At 36.0% G+C, this 16,289-nt stretch overlaps 1 protein-coding gene across 2 annotated transcripts in view; it reads left to right on the top strand.

Annotated features, from left to right (window-relative positions):
• Window positions 1-2,908: 2,908 nt before the first annotated feature.
• Window positions 2,909-16,289, top strand: part of LOC121376485 (protein dachsous-like) — a 111,761-nt gene continuing 98,380 nt past the window's right edge. Inside the window, exons 1-2 of one of the 2 annotated variants that reach the window (XM_041504367.1) lie at window positions 2,909-3,093; window positions 4,011-6,082. In XM_041504367.1, the coding sequence (XP_041360301.1) occupies window positions 4,292-6,082 (1,791 nt within the window). In that variant the 5' untranslated portion in view covers window positions 2,909-3,093; window positions 4,011-4,291. The remainder of the gene's footprint in view (window positions 3,094-4,010; window positions 6,083-16,289) is intronic. The other variant, XM_041504368.1, reaches the window with a different exon arrangement.

Here is a 16,289-nt window from a genome sequence, read left to right on the forward strand (position 1 = left end):
ACCAGTCGTGGTGCACTGGCTGGAGCGAGAAATCAGACAGGATAATACATACCACGGCCTTTGTTATACCAGTTGTGGAGCACTGGCTAGAACGAGAAATAGCCCAATGGCGCCACCGACGAGGATCGATCCTAAACCGGCCGCGCATCAAGCGAGCGCTTTATCACTGGTCTACGCCCTGCCCCAGTAAGACAAAGTAAAGTCGCAATCACTTGATGTAGCAAAATGATAAATATGTAAATGAACTAAGTTAGATTTCTACTCCTTGTTATTCACTTAAGGTTCAAGCACGTTGTTCTGGGACATACCTCAGCTATCTGGGCTGTATGTCCAGGACAGTGGGTTAGATGTTAGTGGTTAGTTGTTAGTGAGAGAGAAGAGGGTGTAATGGCCTTACAGTTACCCACTGAGTCGTTAAAACTCGCTCTGGGTGGAAACCGGTACCGGGTTGTGAACCCTGTACCTACCAGTCTTATGTCCGATGGCTTAACCACGACACCACAGAAGCCGGTTATTATGTTGGCTAAGCTTTGGTGGTTTAACCCAGGTTATTTTGTTTAATTTAATTTAATTTAATTTTGTTTTATTTTATTTTGAGTGGGGGCTATATTCAGACGAGATAATTTTTTAACAGAGGCAAACAGGTATACATGTCGGTGAAAATTAGAAAGAAACACACACATACACAAACACCGTTCACTAAAATTATTTTTTAAAATTTGTTTAACGACACCACTAGAGCACATTGATTTATTAATCATCGGCTATTGGATGTCAAACGTTTGGTAATTTTGACAGTCTTAGAGAGGAAACTTGCCATAATTTTCCATTAGTAGCTTGAGGGATCTTTTATGTGCACCACCCCACATACAGGATAGCACATACCATGGCCTTTGATATACCAGTCGTGATGCACTAGCTGTAACGAGATCCGCCAAAATTAGTACCATAATAAAATAATATTAAATATACTTTACAAATTTCTGAAGATAATATGCTTGTGCAAATGATTCTTTGTATAACATCTGAATTATTAATTGTATCTTTAAAAATAAGAGTGAAAGTGCAGTTAAAAAAAAAAAAAAAAAAAAAAAAAAAAAAAAAAAAAAAAAAAAAAAGATAAATTTTTTAATCGACTTGGTGCCATGGAAAGACAAGTGATCAAATTGTCTTAATGGTCTTTCACATTTCTAGGAGGTAATTATGACAGGTCGGACAAAAGCCATCATTCACCCTATTCATAACCGCAGCATATGGCTAATTTCACGCAAATATTTTCATCTTGTGTGCAATTTATGTGAACTAAAGTCATTAGTCAGTGGCGGATCCAAGAATTTTTAAAGCCGGGAGTTGATAGATTAATGGAATCACAGGTTCTTTAAAACGGGGTCAAGAGAGAGAGAGAGAGAGAGAGAGAGAGAGAGAGAGAGAGAGAGAGAGAGAGAGAAGAGAGAGAGAGAGAGAGAGCGAGAGAGGAGAGGGGTGAGAGAGGAGAGAGAGAGAGATGGGGGTGGGGGGGGGGGGGGGGAGGGAGGGAGGGAGGGGGGGGGACTTCTGAACTTGAGGAATATTACACTAAAAGCAGATAATATATGGTAATTATGAAGGTTTTTGGATTTATTTATTTTTAAAGTCCAAGAAATAGAAAGTAAGACAAGTAGAATGAAGAAAAACGCCCATCCATCTTTTTTTGAAAAGACATTCAGCAATTTTGCATTTTAATAGAGCGTGGGGTAAATCCGCGGAATTCTTCAGTTCTGTATACATTCTGGCAGAAATATTCCATTTTGAACATTCACGGATACAATTAATGTGTCGTTATATTATTTTTCATTACAAATTATAAAGCTTAGTGTCGGTGTGATTGTTGTGTAAAAATCGCGTCTGTTGTGAATGTTTTATTATTTTAGTTACACAAAACAAACAAGAAATAGGAAAGGAGCTTTTGTTTGTTAAATTGTTATTGCAGCTGTTTTTCCGTTTCTTCAGAAATGACCATTAGCAAGAGCGTCCATGGGGTTTTGTGGGCGCCCAAGGCGAGAGAGAGAGAGAGAGAGAGAGAGAGAGAGAGAGAGAGAGAGAGAGAGAGAGAGAGAGAGAGAGAGAGAGAGAGAGAGAGAGAGAGAGAGAGGGAGGGAGGTATTTAGAACTACTTAAAAGCAAACACATCACAGAATGTCAGCAAAGGGGGGGGGGGGATGATGCTATCTGTTGTAGATTACTAGTAATGTTCTCTCGTTTTTAAACAAACAAAAACATCACCTATTATGAAGAGAAAGAAAACAAAAGTGCGTTACTAGAGACGTCGGAAGACGGAGCCCAATTCTTAATATAATTACACTCCACCCCCACCCTCATTAAATTAATATAGCCTAGTTGCTTCCCCGACGCATATAGTTACATAAACAGGACACACACACGCGCCGCGGGCGCGCGCGCGCGCGCACACACACACACACACACACACACACACACACACACACACACACACACACACACACAGGGAGAGAGAAAAAAACACACACACGGGATGGAGAGAGAGAGAGAGAGAGAGAGAGAGAGAGAGAGAGAGAGAGAGAGAGAGAGAGAGAGAGAGAGAGAGAGAGAGAGAGCTGTTTTGTGCATTTTAATCGTAAAAGCTTTTATAACGGAAGGGGAAGGGTCGCAGAGATAATACACTTGGTATTCTAAAGGCACGGTTTTGGTATTTATAAGATATATATTTAAATCAATAATAACATGTAAAATGTACGCGCAACTTTAAAAAATACCGCGAATGTACATGACTCTATGCGACTGTTTGTCAAGTTTGTAGTCACTCCAACAGCATTCGCGATCCGTCTGAGCTGCTACAAACCACGTGACCTGGCCTGAGAACGAGGCCGTTTGTTGATGTTAGCGATAAAGGCTTGATGGCAGTACACGCTTCGTATCGTTCTTGGACGGAATAGTACTTTTGGAGGGAAATTCTTTCTCTAATACACAAAACGATGACTTTACCGAGAGTATGGATTCCGTGTTGTGGATTATACTAAGATCGGTGCATGCTGGAAGGAGGAACAACCGCCTTGGCGTGAACAGGTAAAAACTCAGGTGAGCAGGTCCCTCCCTTGAGTCTTGACTGTTTGTAGCGGCCGATCGCCTCGCAATGTTTATGTGTGAACATGGCCCTGGCTACTCGGAGGCTTCCGTTTTTCAACTAACGGTTTCGACAAGCACGCCAGTTTAACGGGGATGTTCGAGGTGAAATTATTATTTAGATGTTATTTCTGTTTTGTGTACCTCAGCCTACCTGTAGATACTACTAGATACTTATTTACATTAGAAGCAATACCGGTGCTGCGGTAGGCCTACATTTGCATTATATTTGCAAATTTTGTTTTTAATTTATGACTAATGGCAGGAATGGTTTCATTCTGTTGTTTTAATGCTGCATAAAGTATATATTGTATTAAAATACATACATATATTAAAAAAAAAAAATAATAATAATAAGTGCTAATACTAGCACACCTTCAAATTTAACATGTATTTCAATGTTGTTGTTTTTTTTGGGGGAGGGGTATTAAAATTTAATTATTCAAAATATTTCATTACAAAAGATTATTTGAGCTAGAGACTGTAATTCTGCCCAGTTTTATAAAACTAACAGGAATAAAATTGGATAAGTAGTTCACTGTTAGTTCACTGTAGTAGTTGATATAATATGTTAAGATGTTAGTTAAATATTCTAGTCATCACAGAGTTGTCAGGTTGACATGCAGTCAAAGTTAATCTTGATGAACTAGTTGAGAACATTTGTATTTTTTTTAAACAAGGATTTTAAATATATATTTTTTTTATTAACTTATTACTCACATAAAAGACCCTTTGTGTATATATGTAATGTATATATATAAAAAATTTACAAAAAAGAAGAGAAAAGCAAAAGCAAAAGAAGAAAGAAACCAAAGTCAAATAAATAAATGCCATGAATACTTTTCATATATATTATTTTGGTTTCATTGTAGAAACCTCCCTGTGAGTTGCCAAGACTCGACATAACAGATGAGTTGACTAAAGCGGACCGACAGTGTATGTATGTGTGTGTGTGTGGATGGCAGCCCTGTCATGACTCTACCTGTCAGTCCACCAGCACTTGATTTAGGAATTCACTTAACCGCGGACATCCCAGCTCCCTGACCTCCCCCGCCCGTCACCTGAATGCAGATAGCTAGCAGTCACAGAATCCTTGACCGCAGCTGTACAGGACACTATGCTTTAACAAAACAGTGTCATCTACTGTGACATCATGTCATTGCGGGGAGATCGCTTGGCATGTGAGTGGATGATGATGGGGCGGGCATCATGGCACCTTGCACTTCTGTGCCTCATCACATCAGTGGTGTCGTCTGCGCAAGACATGCAGGGCTATACTCAACAGTTCCGAATTGAGGAGGAGAAACGGGGTGGATTTTTCATAGGGACAGCTGGCGATGGAATACCAGAAATCGGTCCTCCGTTCAACAAGTTAATACCTCCAAACAATGACAATGTGATCGCCGAAAGTTTTAGGGTGGATTTGAACACGGGCAAGATCTGGACTAAAAAGCCTCTAGATCGGGAATTTCGGGAACAGTACACATTTTACTTGGTTCCGAGTTCTAGTCTTTCAGCAGCGGTGTTGAGGATTCTTATTAATTTAACGGATGTGAATGACAATGGTGCTGTATTCAGTCACCTGCAAGTGAAGCCTATTCCAGAGAATGCACCGGTGAATATGAAAATCCCCCTGGGAAGTGTCACGGATAAAGATACTGACCAGAACGGTATTCAGAGATGTGAAATCATCTCGGGAAATGTAGGCAATGCATTTCGATTAGAGACCCGTAAGTCTGGAAGTTTTGAAACGATATTAGATCTGTTAGTAAATCGAGTGTTGGACTACGAAGTAACCCAATATTATCGCCTCGTAGTCAAGGCTTCGGATGGAGGGACACCACAAAAGACAGGTACGATGGTGGTTAATATAGCTATAGAGGACCAGAATGACTATCAACCCAAGTTTAACCTTAGTAAATATTCGGCACGCATTCCTGAAAATGCAACAGTGGGTACGAGTGTTTTACAGGTCTTTGCCGAAGATCTTGATTCTGGCGAGAATGGTAAAGTTAGATATTCTTTGAATTATCAGACTGATCCTGAGAAACATTTTGTAATTGACCCCGTCTCGGGTATCGTTCGAGTTAACAAACCACTGGACTTCGAAACGAAACCCGAATTTAGTTTTGCCGTTGTCGCTAGTGACAACGGGTCGAATCCACAGTCCGCCAGTGCAGCTCTAGAGATATTCTTAAAAAACATTAACGAAAACCCGGCAAATATTACTCTCACATTCCTACAGTCGGGAAACAAGAACGGAAGGGTGCCTGAAAATGCCGCCAAAGGCACGTATGTAGCAAGAATCTCTATCAGCGATCCCGACAGTCCAAATGATTTCTTTGTTAATGCTAATGTCACCCTGATTGGTGGGGATGGAGTTTTTGGTTTACTTGAACAAAACAAAGTGGTGTTTCTCGTGATCGTGTCCGAACCGCCTGATCGGGAAATAACTCCGTTTTACAATCTGACCGTCATTGCGACAGACTCTGGTAACCCGCCCCTCCATGCGATGCGGTCATTCACGATCTGGATCGATGACATCAACGACAACAGCCCACACTTCACGAAGGACGTCTACAATGCGGACATTCGGGAGGCTGCGGAATCGGGAACGTTCGTGATCAAAGTCTCTGCTACGGATACCGATGATGGCAACAACGCACGGATAACTTACTCCCTTGCCGACACAACGCAGTCCAACTGGTTCCAGATAGACGCCAGATCGGGCATCATCACCACCAAGGAAGGGATAGATTGTGAGATCGAGGCACAGCCTGTGTTGGTTGTCATAGCGACGGATGACGGGGACCCGCCCCGGTCCTCCAGTGCTTCTGTTATTATCCATGTTCAGGATGTTAATGACAAACAACCAGAGTTCGACCAGAGTTTCTACAGTGTTAAAGTCATGGAAAACGCACCTGTTGGACAGTGTATTTTAACGGTAAGTAATATTAACTAACTGATATATACTCTGCAGTGGAATTCAAGAATTGATGGTGTACTGATCAGTATATAAAAGATCCCTTGCTGCTAATAAAAAAAGAGTAACCCATGGATTGGTGGGTGTCTTCTCTAATTATCTGTGAGGTCATAAAACCATAAGTAAAATATGTTAAGTGGTTTGCTAAAGAATTGATGGAAAATATTGGGTATATTTGATGCAGATTTTAAAAATAACAAAATTCTGTTTTTGAAGGCACATTTATATTAATACATAAATTGGAATATTTTTTTGCTATTCAAATTATCTTTCACTATTTTGACTTTAATAAAAAAAAACCTAAACATTTCTTGATTTCTGCTGTAAAATTGATATTTCTATTTATTATGGATAAATGTTAATTTTTTTCCAGATTTACTACAGACAGATACACTTTTGCATTTATTCTTGAAAAAAAAAATCCCATTTGAATCCCAGATACAAATACATAGTAAAGGTAATTAATATAAAAGTTCTTTTTCAGTGAATTTTTGAAGGTATCAGCTACAAAACTAAGCAAAAATATATTATATAACAACACATTTAAATGCTCTTTTTTTGTTTTGTTGTACACCATACACATTTCAATCTGTACGCTTCATTAAGTCCTGCAGGGTTTTCCAGCCTTTGGAGACCCTTGGGAGTCTTAGGCATTGTACATGGCCTGATTTTTTAAGTGGATCTGTTTAACTGGTCCATTGATGGTATGGTCCACCTCATAGATTCATGATGTATTGTCCCTATACCACAGCAGCCGGTGTCCTGAGCATGGGGGGACATGGCCTCTTGTTTTGTAGCTAATCAAGTGGACAAATTCCAACGGCTTTCTCAAGGCTCTGACTCTAAGGGATGCCCCTTTCTTCTGGCACCATCTGCGGATGGGTGAATATACAGGGCTTTTGTTTGTATTCAAGAGGAGACACATTCAGAAATTAATGGGTGGTTGGAAAATGTTATTTTAACGCATATGTTTTTCTTCTACAATAAATTAGATTTTTTTCACTGTATTGCTCATGCTGGCCATTGGCTTTGTGAGGGTGAAATACAGTGGTGAACATATTGTTGCCTTAAGTGCTCCGAGTACAGTAAAGTCAATATTCGCCTGCAGGTGTTTAATTGAATATTATTAATCAATTATATGGAGGAAGGTTGTGGACATGTAAACACAGGTTAGGGTCAGAACACTGTACATGGATATTATTTGTCTTTACACTAGCCTGAGTTTAAGTTGAGATTTGTTTTCATTAAAAATAATTAGGTCAGTTTAAAATAATAGAACTTTGTATGGTATTTTCTAGTACCTGTTGTTTTGCAGACCTTTTCATAAGTAATGTTGGTCACAGTGTATAATTAAGCATGATGGTGACCCATGTATATTATCAGGGTTTCTGCTAAAGGGTAAAATGGGTATGGCACCATACGCAAATGTTTATTCATATATATATTTTTTTTAAGTTAACTTTTTGACAAAATGAATTACTCTTATCAATACTTACAGTATGATTTTCTTAACCATAACCCATTTTCTTTCTGGAGGAGGCCCCCCATACCCCCTGTTGACTGTGGTTGCATTCAATTCCATAGCGCCATATCCAAGAATTTCTTTCTGGCAGAAACACTAACTATAAGTATATGTACTGTGTATAAGCCAAAGTAATGAACTATCTGTATTTACCATGAATTAATATACACACACAGATGGAGACAGTTACGTACATGTATGTAGTATGTACATTTGACAGGGAACATTTTGTTCAGTAACCCGTCATGATTAACTACATAAGTTTCAGAGATCGTTACACAATTTTAAACCATTAAACAGTAATTACTAATACCCGGTAAGTTTTCTGTTATCTTATTCTAATTATCGCTAATCAAGATTTTCAAACAAAATGTTTCCAGAATTGTACACATTTGATTTCTGATGGCACTCTGTTTATATTTTGTTTGTGACTTTTGTTTTTCTTCTATCGAATCCTAAATTACTCGTTACTTTGAGGAACATGCAGTCCCAAGCTGTATTGATAGCACATTCTTTTGTATCTAGATACCTGGAAAACAGACTAGCAAGTTTATGGGACAGGAATCAAACACTTTGTCAGCTAATATTTTAAGTCCGATAACAAATGTGTTGGGAAGAATTTCACTTATTGTGTATGCCATTGACTTGCATGTACATGTACAATCTATTATGTATACACAGTAGTTCTGAATTTGCATACATTTTGAGATTATAAATATTTATTTCCTACATTTACATACCATTACATATGTCTTTGTATGACGAATGTGTATGCATTAAAATATTCTTACAACAGGTTAAATTATTTTGTTATGGATGTCACACATGCATATATATATATATATATATACATTTATATATATATATATATAATATACACACATATACTTATATATACACAGTTGAATCCCATTGGCTCGAACCCCGTTGGTGCTCGAGAAAGTGTTTGACCCATTCGGTAGTTTGACCTAATCATTTGGTCAACAATGTGTAAGTGGAACTCGGGACTTTGTTTTTGGTTTGAGCGTTGCGGTGTATTCGAACCTTCCAAGTTCGACCCAATGAGATTCTACGCTATATATATATATATATATACACACACATACATTCAAAGCTTTTCTCAGACATTGTGAAATAAAAATTATGGGGAATAATTAATTGCTCAGGCCTTAACTTAGAAAAGAGTAGTCCATGAAGTGGTGACAGCGGGTTTCCTCTCTATTATCTGTGTTGTCCTTAACCATATGTCTGATGCCGTATAACCATAAATAAAATGTGTTGAGTGCATCATTAAATAAAACGTTTCCTTCTTCTTCCATTTAAGATATTACCATACATACATGTACATTGATACCATATCATTTTATACATTTTCTAGGGGTGGGTGGGTACAAATTACTTTTTTTAACTAGTCTTTTCTAGGGGTGACAGAGTGATAGCTCCCCTTAATTGGTACAATCTGGGTTGTTGTTTTTCTCAAATAAAACTTTAATTTTAAATGAAACAAAAAACTAAATATACATGTATATCCAACAAAACGTTTTATACCTCTAGTATAACTTTAGTCAAAATTCCATTTTGTTTTAATATAAATACATGCCAAAGGTGAGATTGATTAGTGCTAATTGCTAGTGGTCCCAGGTGGATCATGTTTAATTGACACCTTTCACAAACCTTGTTAATAGCAATTAGCAAAACTTACATATTGACAGGCTTAATGAAAACACCTTGTGATCCTAATACACACATGCACAGTACTGAAATCAGCAAGTTCTTTCATCAGTCTTAAGACTGACCAGGTGTACGTTATGTTTTTTCTTTTTCTTTTTCTCATTCACACTTCAGTCAATTAAAGCATTGCTAACACTCTCGGACACCTCTGTATGGTCAACAAACCCACACAAACACCACACCCTGGTTTTAAAACCCTGTGAAAAGAAAAACCTGTCATGGCTACTTGTTATGTCAGCATACCCACTTGGGGACTGATGCTTGTTCCACAGGGGTAACAAAGGTGCAGCCATTATAAATATTAACTATTGGTCCTGGGTCAGTCAGTCATTGTCTGACCAGTGATATCTAGCCACCAGGAACCTATAGCTTGACCATGCAGGTATATTGGGTGTCGGAGTTGAATTCACACTGGCTGGTTTGAGGAGTAAACAGTGTGTTTCCTGTAGTAAGCCACGCTCTGTGGATGTGGAGCTGCACAGTTTGGCGAAGGATATATCAAGGTGTCGATTCGACAAACACAAACGTGGCTGCGAAACAACACCTTATTTTTTTCCCAAATAAAAACAACACTTGAGGCAATGTTTTTTCCCCTAGATTTCTCCGTTTTGTAGTAAAAGTTTTAACAAGTACATGTAGGTATTAATACATGTATGTAAGTTGGTACTTAGCAAATCAATCAATTTCACTTACTCTAGTTTTAATTTCGGTAATCATTCTTTCTGTGGTAAGCTTGTTAAAACAAATACACACACATACATGTACATTTGAAAGATTATGCCGGAAAAAAATTGTTTTCAAATGTCTTAAATTTAGCTATAGTTGTAACCGTTTCGACAATTCATTAGCAAAGTTTAATTACTATGTAATGTATTACAACTGTGTAGCAATCTCTGAATTTGCATAGTAAATAAAACACAGATAACAAAATGTTCCCTGCTGTATGATTTTCACACCAGTTTACTGTTGTATAGCCACCAGAATAATCATAACATACATGTAGACATATATCACACCTAAACTATATGTATACATCATACCCAAATTTTGTCTGTATATTTTACATATATACTTTATGCATTTGATGCACAGTTATTTGGCATTGGCTATTCTTTAAAAGGACTTAATTAAAAACTCAATTAATGCTTGGGTTTTAAAACTGCACAGCCCACTGAGACCTAATGTCAGTGCCTGTGGTGGTTCCTGAAAGTAAAACTGAATTCTGTTTTCTTTTCTTTGTTTTACTAACTGTGACCCCTGGGTCTCACCTCATTACATGGCTATGTAGCTGTGACTGAAAAGTCATTTTCCCAAGCATCTGCAGGCATTCCTACCAGTTATCTATATGGAAAATCCTTGTTTACTGACAAGACTTGTAACCATGAAGCCACAGGCACACATACCTTGCTTCAATATTACAGGAGAAACAGTTTAGTCAATGTTATAGTCAGTGATAGTTTAGACAATGTTATAGTCAGTGATGTTATATCTCAAAAGTTACTCTCCTTAGACCATAATAAAAAATTCTATATTATCAATCCCTCCCACCTTTTATGTTTTCCTTTGTCTGATATCCAATAGTCGATGTGTATTCTTTTTGCTGGGGTGTCGTTAAAATTTGTTCATTTGTTCGTTCATTCATATGTTCATTCATTGCCACCCGCCTCAAGAATAAAGGCCGTTCCCGTTCTTTTATTGGAAAAGTTTTTTATTTCTTTTATTTTGAATGTTCTGAAAAAAATAAATTCATTATTAATTTAATTCTGTGGATTTTTTGGTTAATATTACGGTATGTTTTTTAAAATATATATTTTTGCAAAAATGCCAAAAAAGGATACATTTATTTCATCTTCTTTTTTTTATTATCAAATATACATTTAGATTAGTTATTCTCCTAAAGTTTTGTACATGTTTGTTCTTTCTAAACCACATCCTCTGCTCAATATCACAGAACTAGCTGCACCCTTTATTGACCACTAAACATACACATGTATACCTTTTTTTCCCATGAAGGGCAAATATATGTAGAAACCTTATCAGAACAGGTATTTTTCAAGTGTTAAGAATTTCGATTTTTGTGAACAAAGATCCTCAAAGCTCCTGTTCTTCTGAGCAAGAACTTGGCTGGTGGTGATTTAGATTTGATATATTCAAGTAGCTGTCTGCCGATAACATTGGTAACTTGTGCCACACAGTGCTTTGTCCTGCGAGGGAAAATGGATCCCGCTTGTCTAAGTTTTATGGGTCTAGTCAGCTGTGACAAGATAACATACTTGTAGATGCTGTGATGTTGCTTCCCCCTTTTCTACATACTTTGTAGTACTTGCTGGTCTCTGTATTGTACAGGGGCTGGGGTTTGACTCAGTCAGTAGAGCAATTGCCTGGTGTGCTTACAATGTAGGATCGAATCACCTCAGTGGACCCATTCTATGATCCCCCATCTAAACCAGTGCCTTAAGACTGGTATATCAAAGTATGTGGTATGTGCAGTTCTGTTTGTGGTAAAGTTAATACATAAAAGATCTCTTCCTTTTAATGGAAAATTATTATATATTTTTTAAACTTGTCCTCAATGTTTAATTCATTACTTAAAAATTACGCTAATTCTTTTTTTTCGACAATTTGATTTTATGTTTGCAAAATAGTTTATAAAATTATTTTTCTTTTAAAGATCAGTAGTCCAGTACTAGCTAGTGGTCACAGACTACATGTACAGGATGGTAGTAGCAACATTGTGATTTTGTTGATGTGAGTTAATTTCTACCTTAAACTGAGAATTCGAAATTCAGCAGGTAATTGAAATGTGGGTGTAAGGATGCGTACACTCGCTAGGTCAACATGAAATGGTAGTTTGCGTTGACAGTGTCACACATGGCTGTGCATAATGGAGTTCACCGGAAGAGGGCAGCACTGTTTTCTAAATGAATACATTGGTAATGTTTGATCAGTGATCAGGCAATGTTAAACATTTGATTTTAAATTCTTTCTTTAGCTAAGTAAATTATCTGTTTTTACAAGGCAAAGGACAGGTTATGGACAAAGGCAGAGTTATTTCAATTTGTTCAGCAAATGATTATATTTTTGGATAATTGATTTGTTTTAGTCCGTAAATATATTTTATTTAAGAACTGTCAATAAAGACCAAAGGAAGTCATTGTTGTTTATTAACATTATTTCTGATATATAAACAATTCTATTGTATAGTATTATTGTATAAGTTAGTCCAAACTGTAAATGTCTATGATAGCACTTTTCTTGTGTTTCGTTTGTTTGTTAGTTTGTTTGTTCATCCCAACCCATCCCATCCCATCCCATCCCATCCATCTGTCAGTCCAAAACCCGTCCATCCATCCATCCATCCATCCATCCATCCATCCATCCATCCATCCATCCATCAACTTTGTAATATTAAATAAAATATAAATTGTTTATTTCTACTAATTAATAATTAGAGGATTACATTAGTGTACAGTATTAATTGATGATGTATTCAAATATCTCTGGAAGATACTGAAAATACATGTATTATATACAGTGTATTAAATTTCAGTTAGAATTTTTTTTTTCATTGAGAATCATTTGTTACTTCATGTTTTTTTGTTTTTTGTTTTTTTAATCTCTTGTGTATAGACATGAACCTTTGTAGTAGTGTTAAACTGTGGTGTGGTTTTGGATATCATTACTTGTCGTTGAACAGAAGGCATCTGTCTCCAATATATCACTTGGCTTGTGAAATGCTCATTTGATTGAGAGGTGGTATGGAGAATGGCATTAGCCCTAATTGAACCCCTACTGGGAACCCATTTTCAGCAGGCAGTTACCCAGTTAGAGAAAGATAGGGATTTATGGTCAATTTAAGAGCATGGCTAATTCATTTTGGGGAGTTTCCGGTAAATGTTCTTTCTTTGTGATCATTTGATACATATTACAAAGACTAGGACAAAATACATGTATATACATACAGTGTACAATTACAATATTATAACATAATTTAATGTGTTGTAGGGCAATTAAGTTGATAATAATTAAAAATAATTATTATTATCATTTAAACAAGTATATTTTCATAATTATTACATGTGAATTCTATAAAAACAATGTTTACTATTTATTAGGGCAAAGATCACAAACATAATTAATTGAATAAGTTATTTAATTTTCCACAAGTTTTTTAATACCAGTTAATGTGTATTTGGGTTCACTTTTGAATTTAATTTTTAATCTTTATGGTGGTGGTAAAACGTACCAGCGTGTATTTTACACCAGTGTTTATGCGAAGTTCGGAGTTACCACTGTAATACAGACAATGCGTGTTAATCCAGTCATACCCAGCCCGTGGATGCGGAAACCGTAACCAGCGTTAAATGTGTCACTGCCATTCACTGTGTGCTGATTTAATGAAAGTTTGGTTCCCTTTCTAATCCCTCGCCCATCACTTAGGATTATTTTGCCTCACTCCCGTGGAGATCAAAGACACTTTAAGCCACACCTTGTATTAGGGTCCGTATTCTAAAATGTTTAATTGTTCGGTTGAATCTTATGTAATTAAGCATTTCTGAAGAAATACATGTACATGTAGATTGAATTTTGTTTTTAATCAAGATTCTAAAATTTAATTTTTTATTAAGTATGTTTCTATTCTTGAAATGTTATTTAAAGTCTTACCTGGTTAATATGATAATTTTTTAAACATTATATTCAGTGTAGCTTAATAAATTTGAAAACATTAATACTGGTATAATATATTAACAAAAAACTCCAAAACTTTTGTTAACAGTTACCAAAAACCCACACAAATAATATGTATACCATATAGTGTATGTGTGAAATTTTTGTGAAAACTTCGCCTATGCTATAGGTTTCTTAAGGAAAATGATTTAAGAAAGAAAAAAAAATGTGTCTAACATTTTAATTACCCAACCCTCACCCCATAAAAAAATCTAAAACAGCTTTATAAAATATGTTTAAACAACTATACTAGTATATAACTCAGATATGACTGAAAGGAGACATTTTATAAATTATTATATGGGGGGTTTTTTGGGTGTTTTTTTAATAAATTGTGTATTGCGATACCTGATCACCTCTACTAAATAAACATATTCCACAATTTTTGTCAAATATTCTGGAAACATTTAAATGCAACTGTATTTTAAAACAACCCGTTATAATTCTTATAATGTCACTTTATTTAATCCTTGGGCAGGTTTCCTGGTGCCCAGGGCATATGTACCTGAACCGTAACAATAACAGGACACGGACACATATAAATAAAGTATCCTACCTACTTTTAAATAGTTACATAACAAATTTGATTGTACTTATATTGGCAGCTTTGTTATGAAAATATTTTACCACCATGGCAGAAATATTTCCCTTATGTAATATGGGATTGAAATAGTTTTCCTGTTCAATTGGTAATTATCCTTCTTTGTGTGGTGGAGCCTGCCATGCACAGAGCTATAATGTATACACCTGCATTGACAGTTGGTCGGTCGGTTGGTCGGTTGGTCAGACGAATGAAGGGACAAACCTTTATGTACATGGAACTCACGAACCTGACCCAGGGGCTCATACGTGGACCACAAACAAAAGTCCGGCACTAATTCCATCAACTGTAACACTACAAACAGACATGGTTCACTTTAAGGAGATCATGGGCTCAGTGTGTACCTAATTCACCAACCCTCTGTACAGATGGATCAAGTCCACAAAAGAACAGCTTGTAATTGGTTGCTTTGCAGGCTGATCAACTCGGGTCTGGGTTCATTCTCAGAGCAGGACCTGCATTATTTCAAGTCACGATTCTGCCATTTTCAACAAGCACTTTTTCAGTGTTTTGTTTGTAAGCAATCATCAGAACTACATATATAGCCACCATCCTCTAGACTACATTGTATAGTCATGTGATCTCTATAAATAGATTTTCATTTTTGACACCTAATTTTGATTATACTGAGTGACACTTGCTTTAATCTTGAAAATTTAGTAGCAAATATAGTATTTACGGTTTTAGAATTCTGTATCGGTCTCTAAAACCTGTGTAGCAGATTGTGACATGATACTAAACAAAATGTTATCCTCATGTAGCCATTTATTCTAATTTGTAATATATGTCTTTCATTCATCCAGAATTTGATACAAAGTGTATGTTTATTTTTAATCATGAGAATGTAATACTGAAAAAGTAAATGTAAAAAATCTTAGTACATTGTACATGTAGTTCCACATTGATCAGTGTATAAAAATAAACATATGCATACACATACATGGCATTTAAATAATTATCTCATGCAATATGTATTATTTCCTATGTACCGTAACCAAATGTTTAATATTAAATGATATATTTTCTAATTTCAACAAGAAGACTGCTATATCAACTACTTTGCACATATGTGTAATGTTGGTTGATGGTAAGCACAAAGGTCATTGTGCTTGTAATACATATTGATTTTATTAAAATACCCAGCAGTAATTAAGTGTACTGTCTAAAAATTAACAAAACTCATTAAAAATTTAAGATGCACTATATACTGTTAATTTTTTCTATATTATTTGACAGAGATACTTGATAGGTAAGTAATTTAATATACATGTATTAAAAACAAACCCTATTCATTCCTTGGATAGACCATGATAATATTTTTAGACCTGACTCATCCATGGATATCTATAAGACCGTAATATGGTTATTATGGTATACAATGTATCTGATGGCTTGTAGTAATTAAATGTTACAGGTGTTTTTTAAAGTGTACCTTTCAGTGTCACAGTTAAATACTTTTTATTATACCTTACTTGACAGCTGATAATTAAAATATGTTCTAGTTGTATAGTGCCTTTCTCACCATCAAATCAAATTAAATAATGTATGACAACTTATGAAATCATTTATGACATGTATCAAAAAGG

The sequence above is a fragment of the Gigantopelta aegis genome, chromosome 6 (genome assembly GCF_016097555.1).
Source record: "Gigantopelta aegis isolate Gae_Host chromosome 6, Gae_host_genome, whole genome shotgun sequence".
Classification (NCBI taxonomy): Eukaryota; Metazoa; Mollusca; class Gastropoda; order Neomphalida; family Peltospiridae; genus Gigantopelta; species Gigantopelta aegis.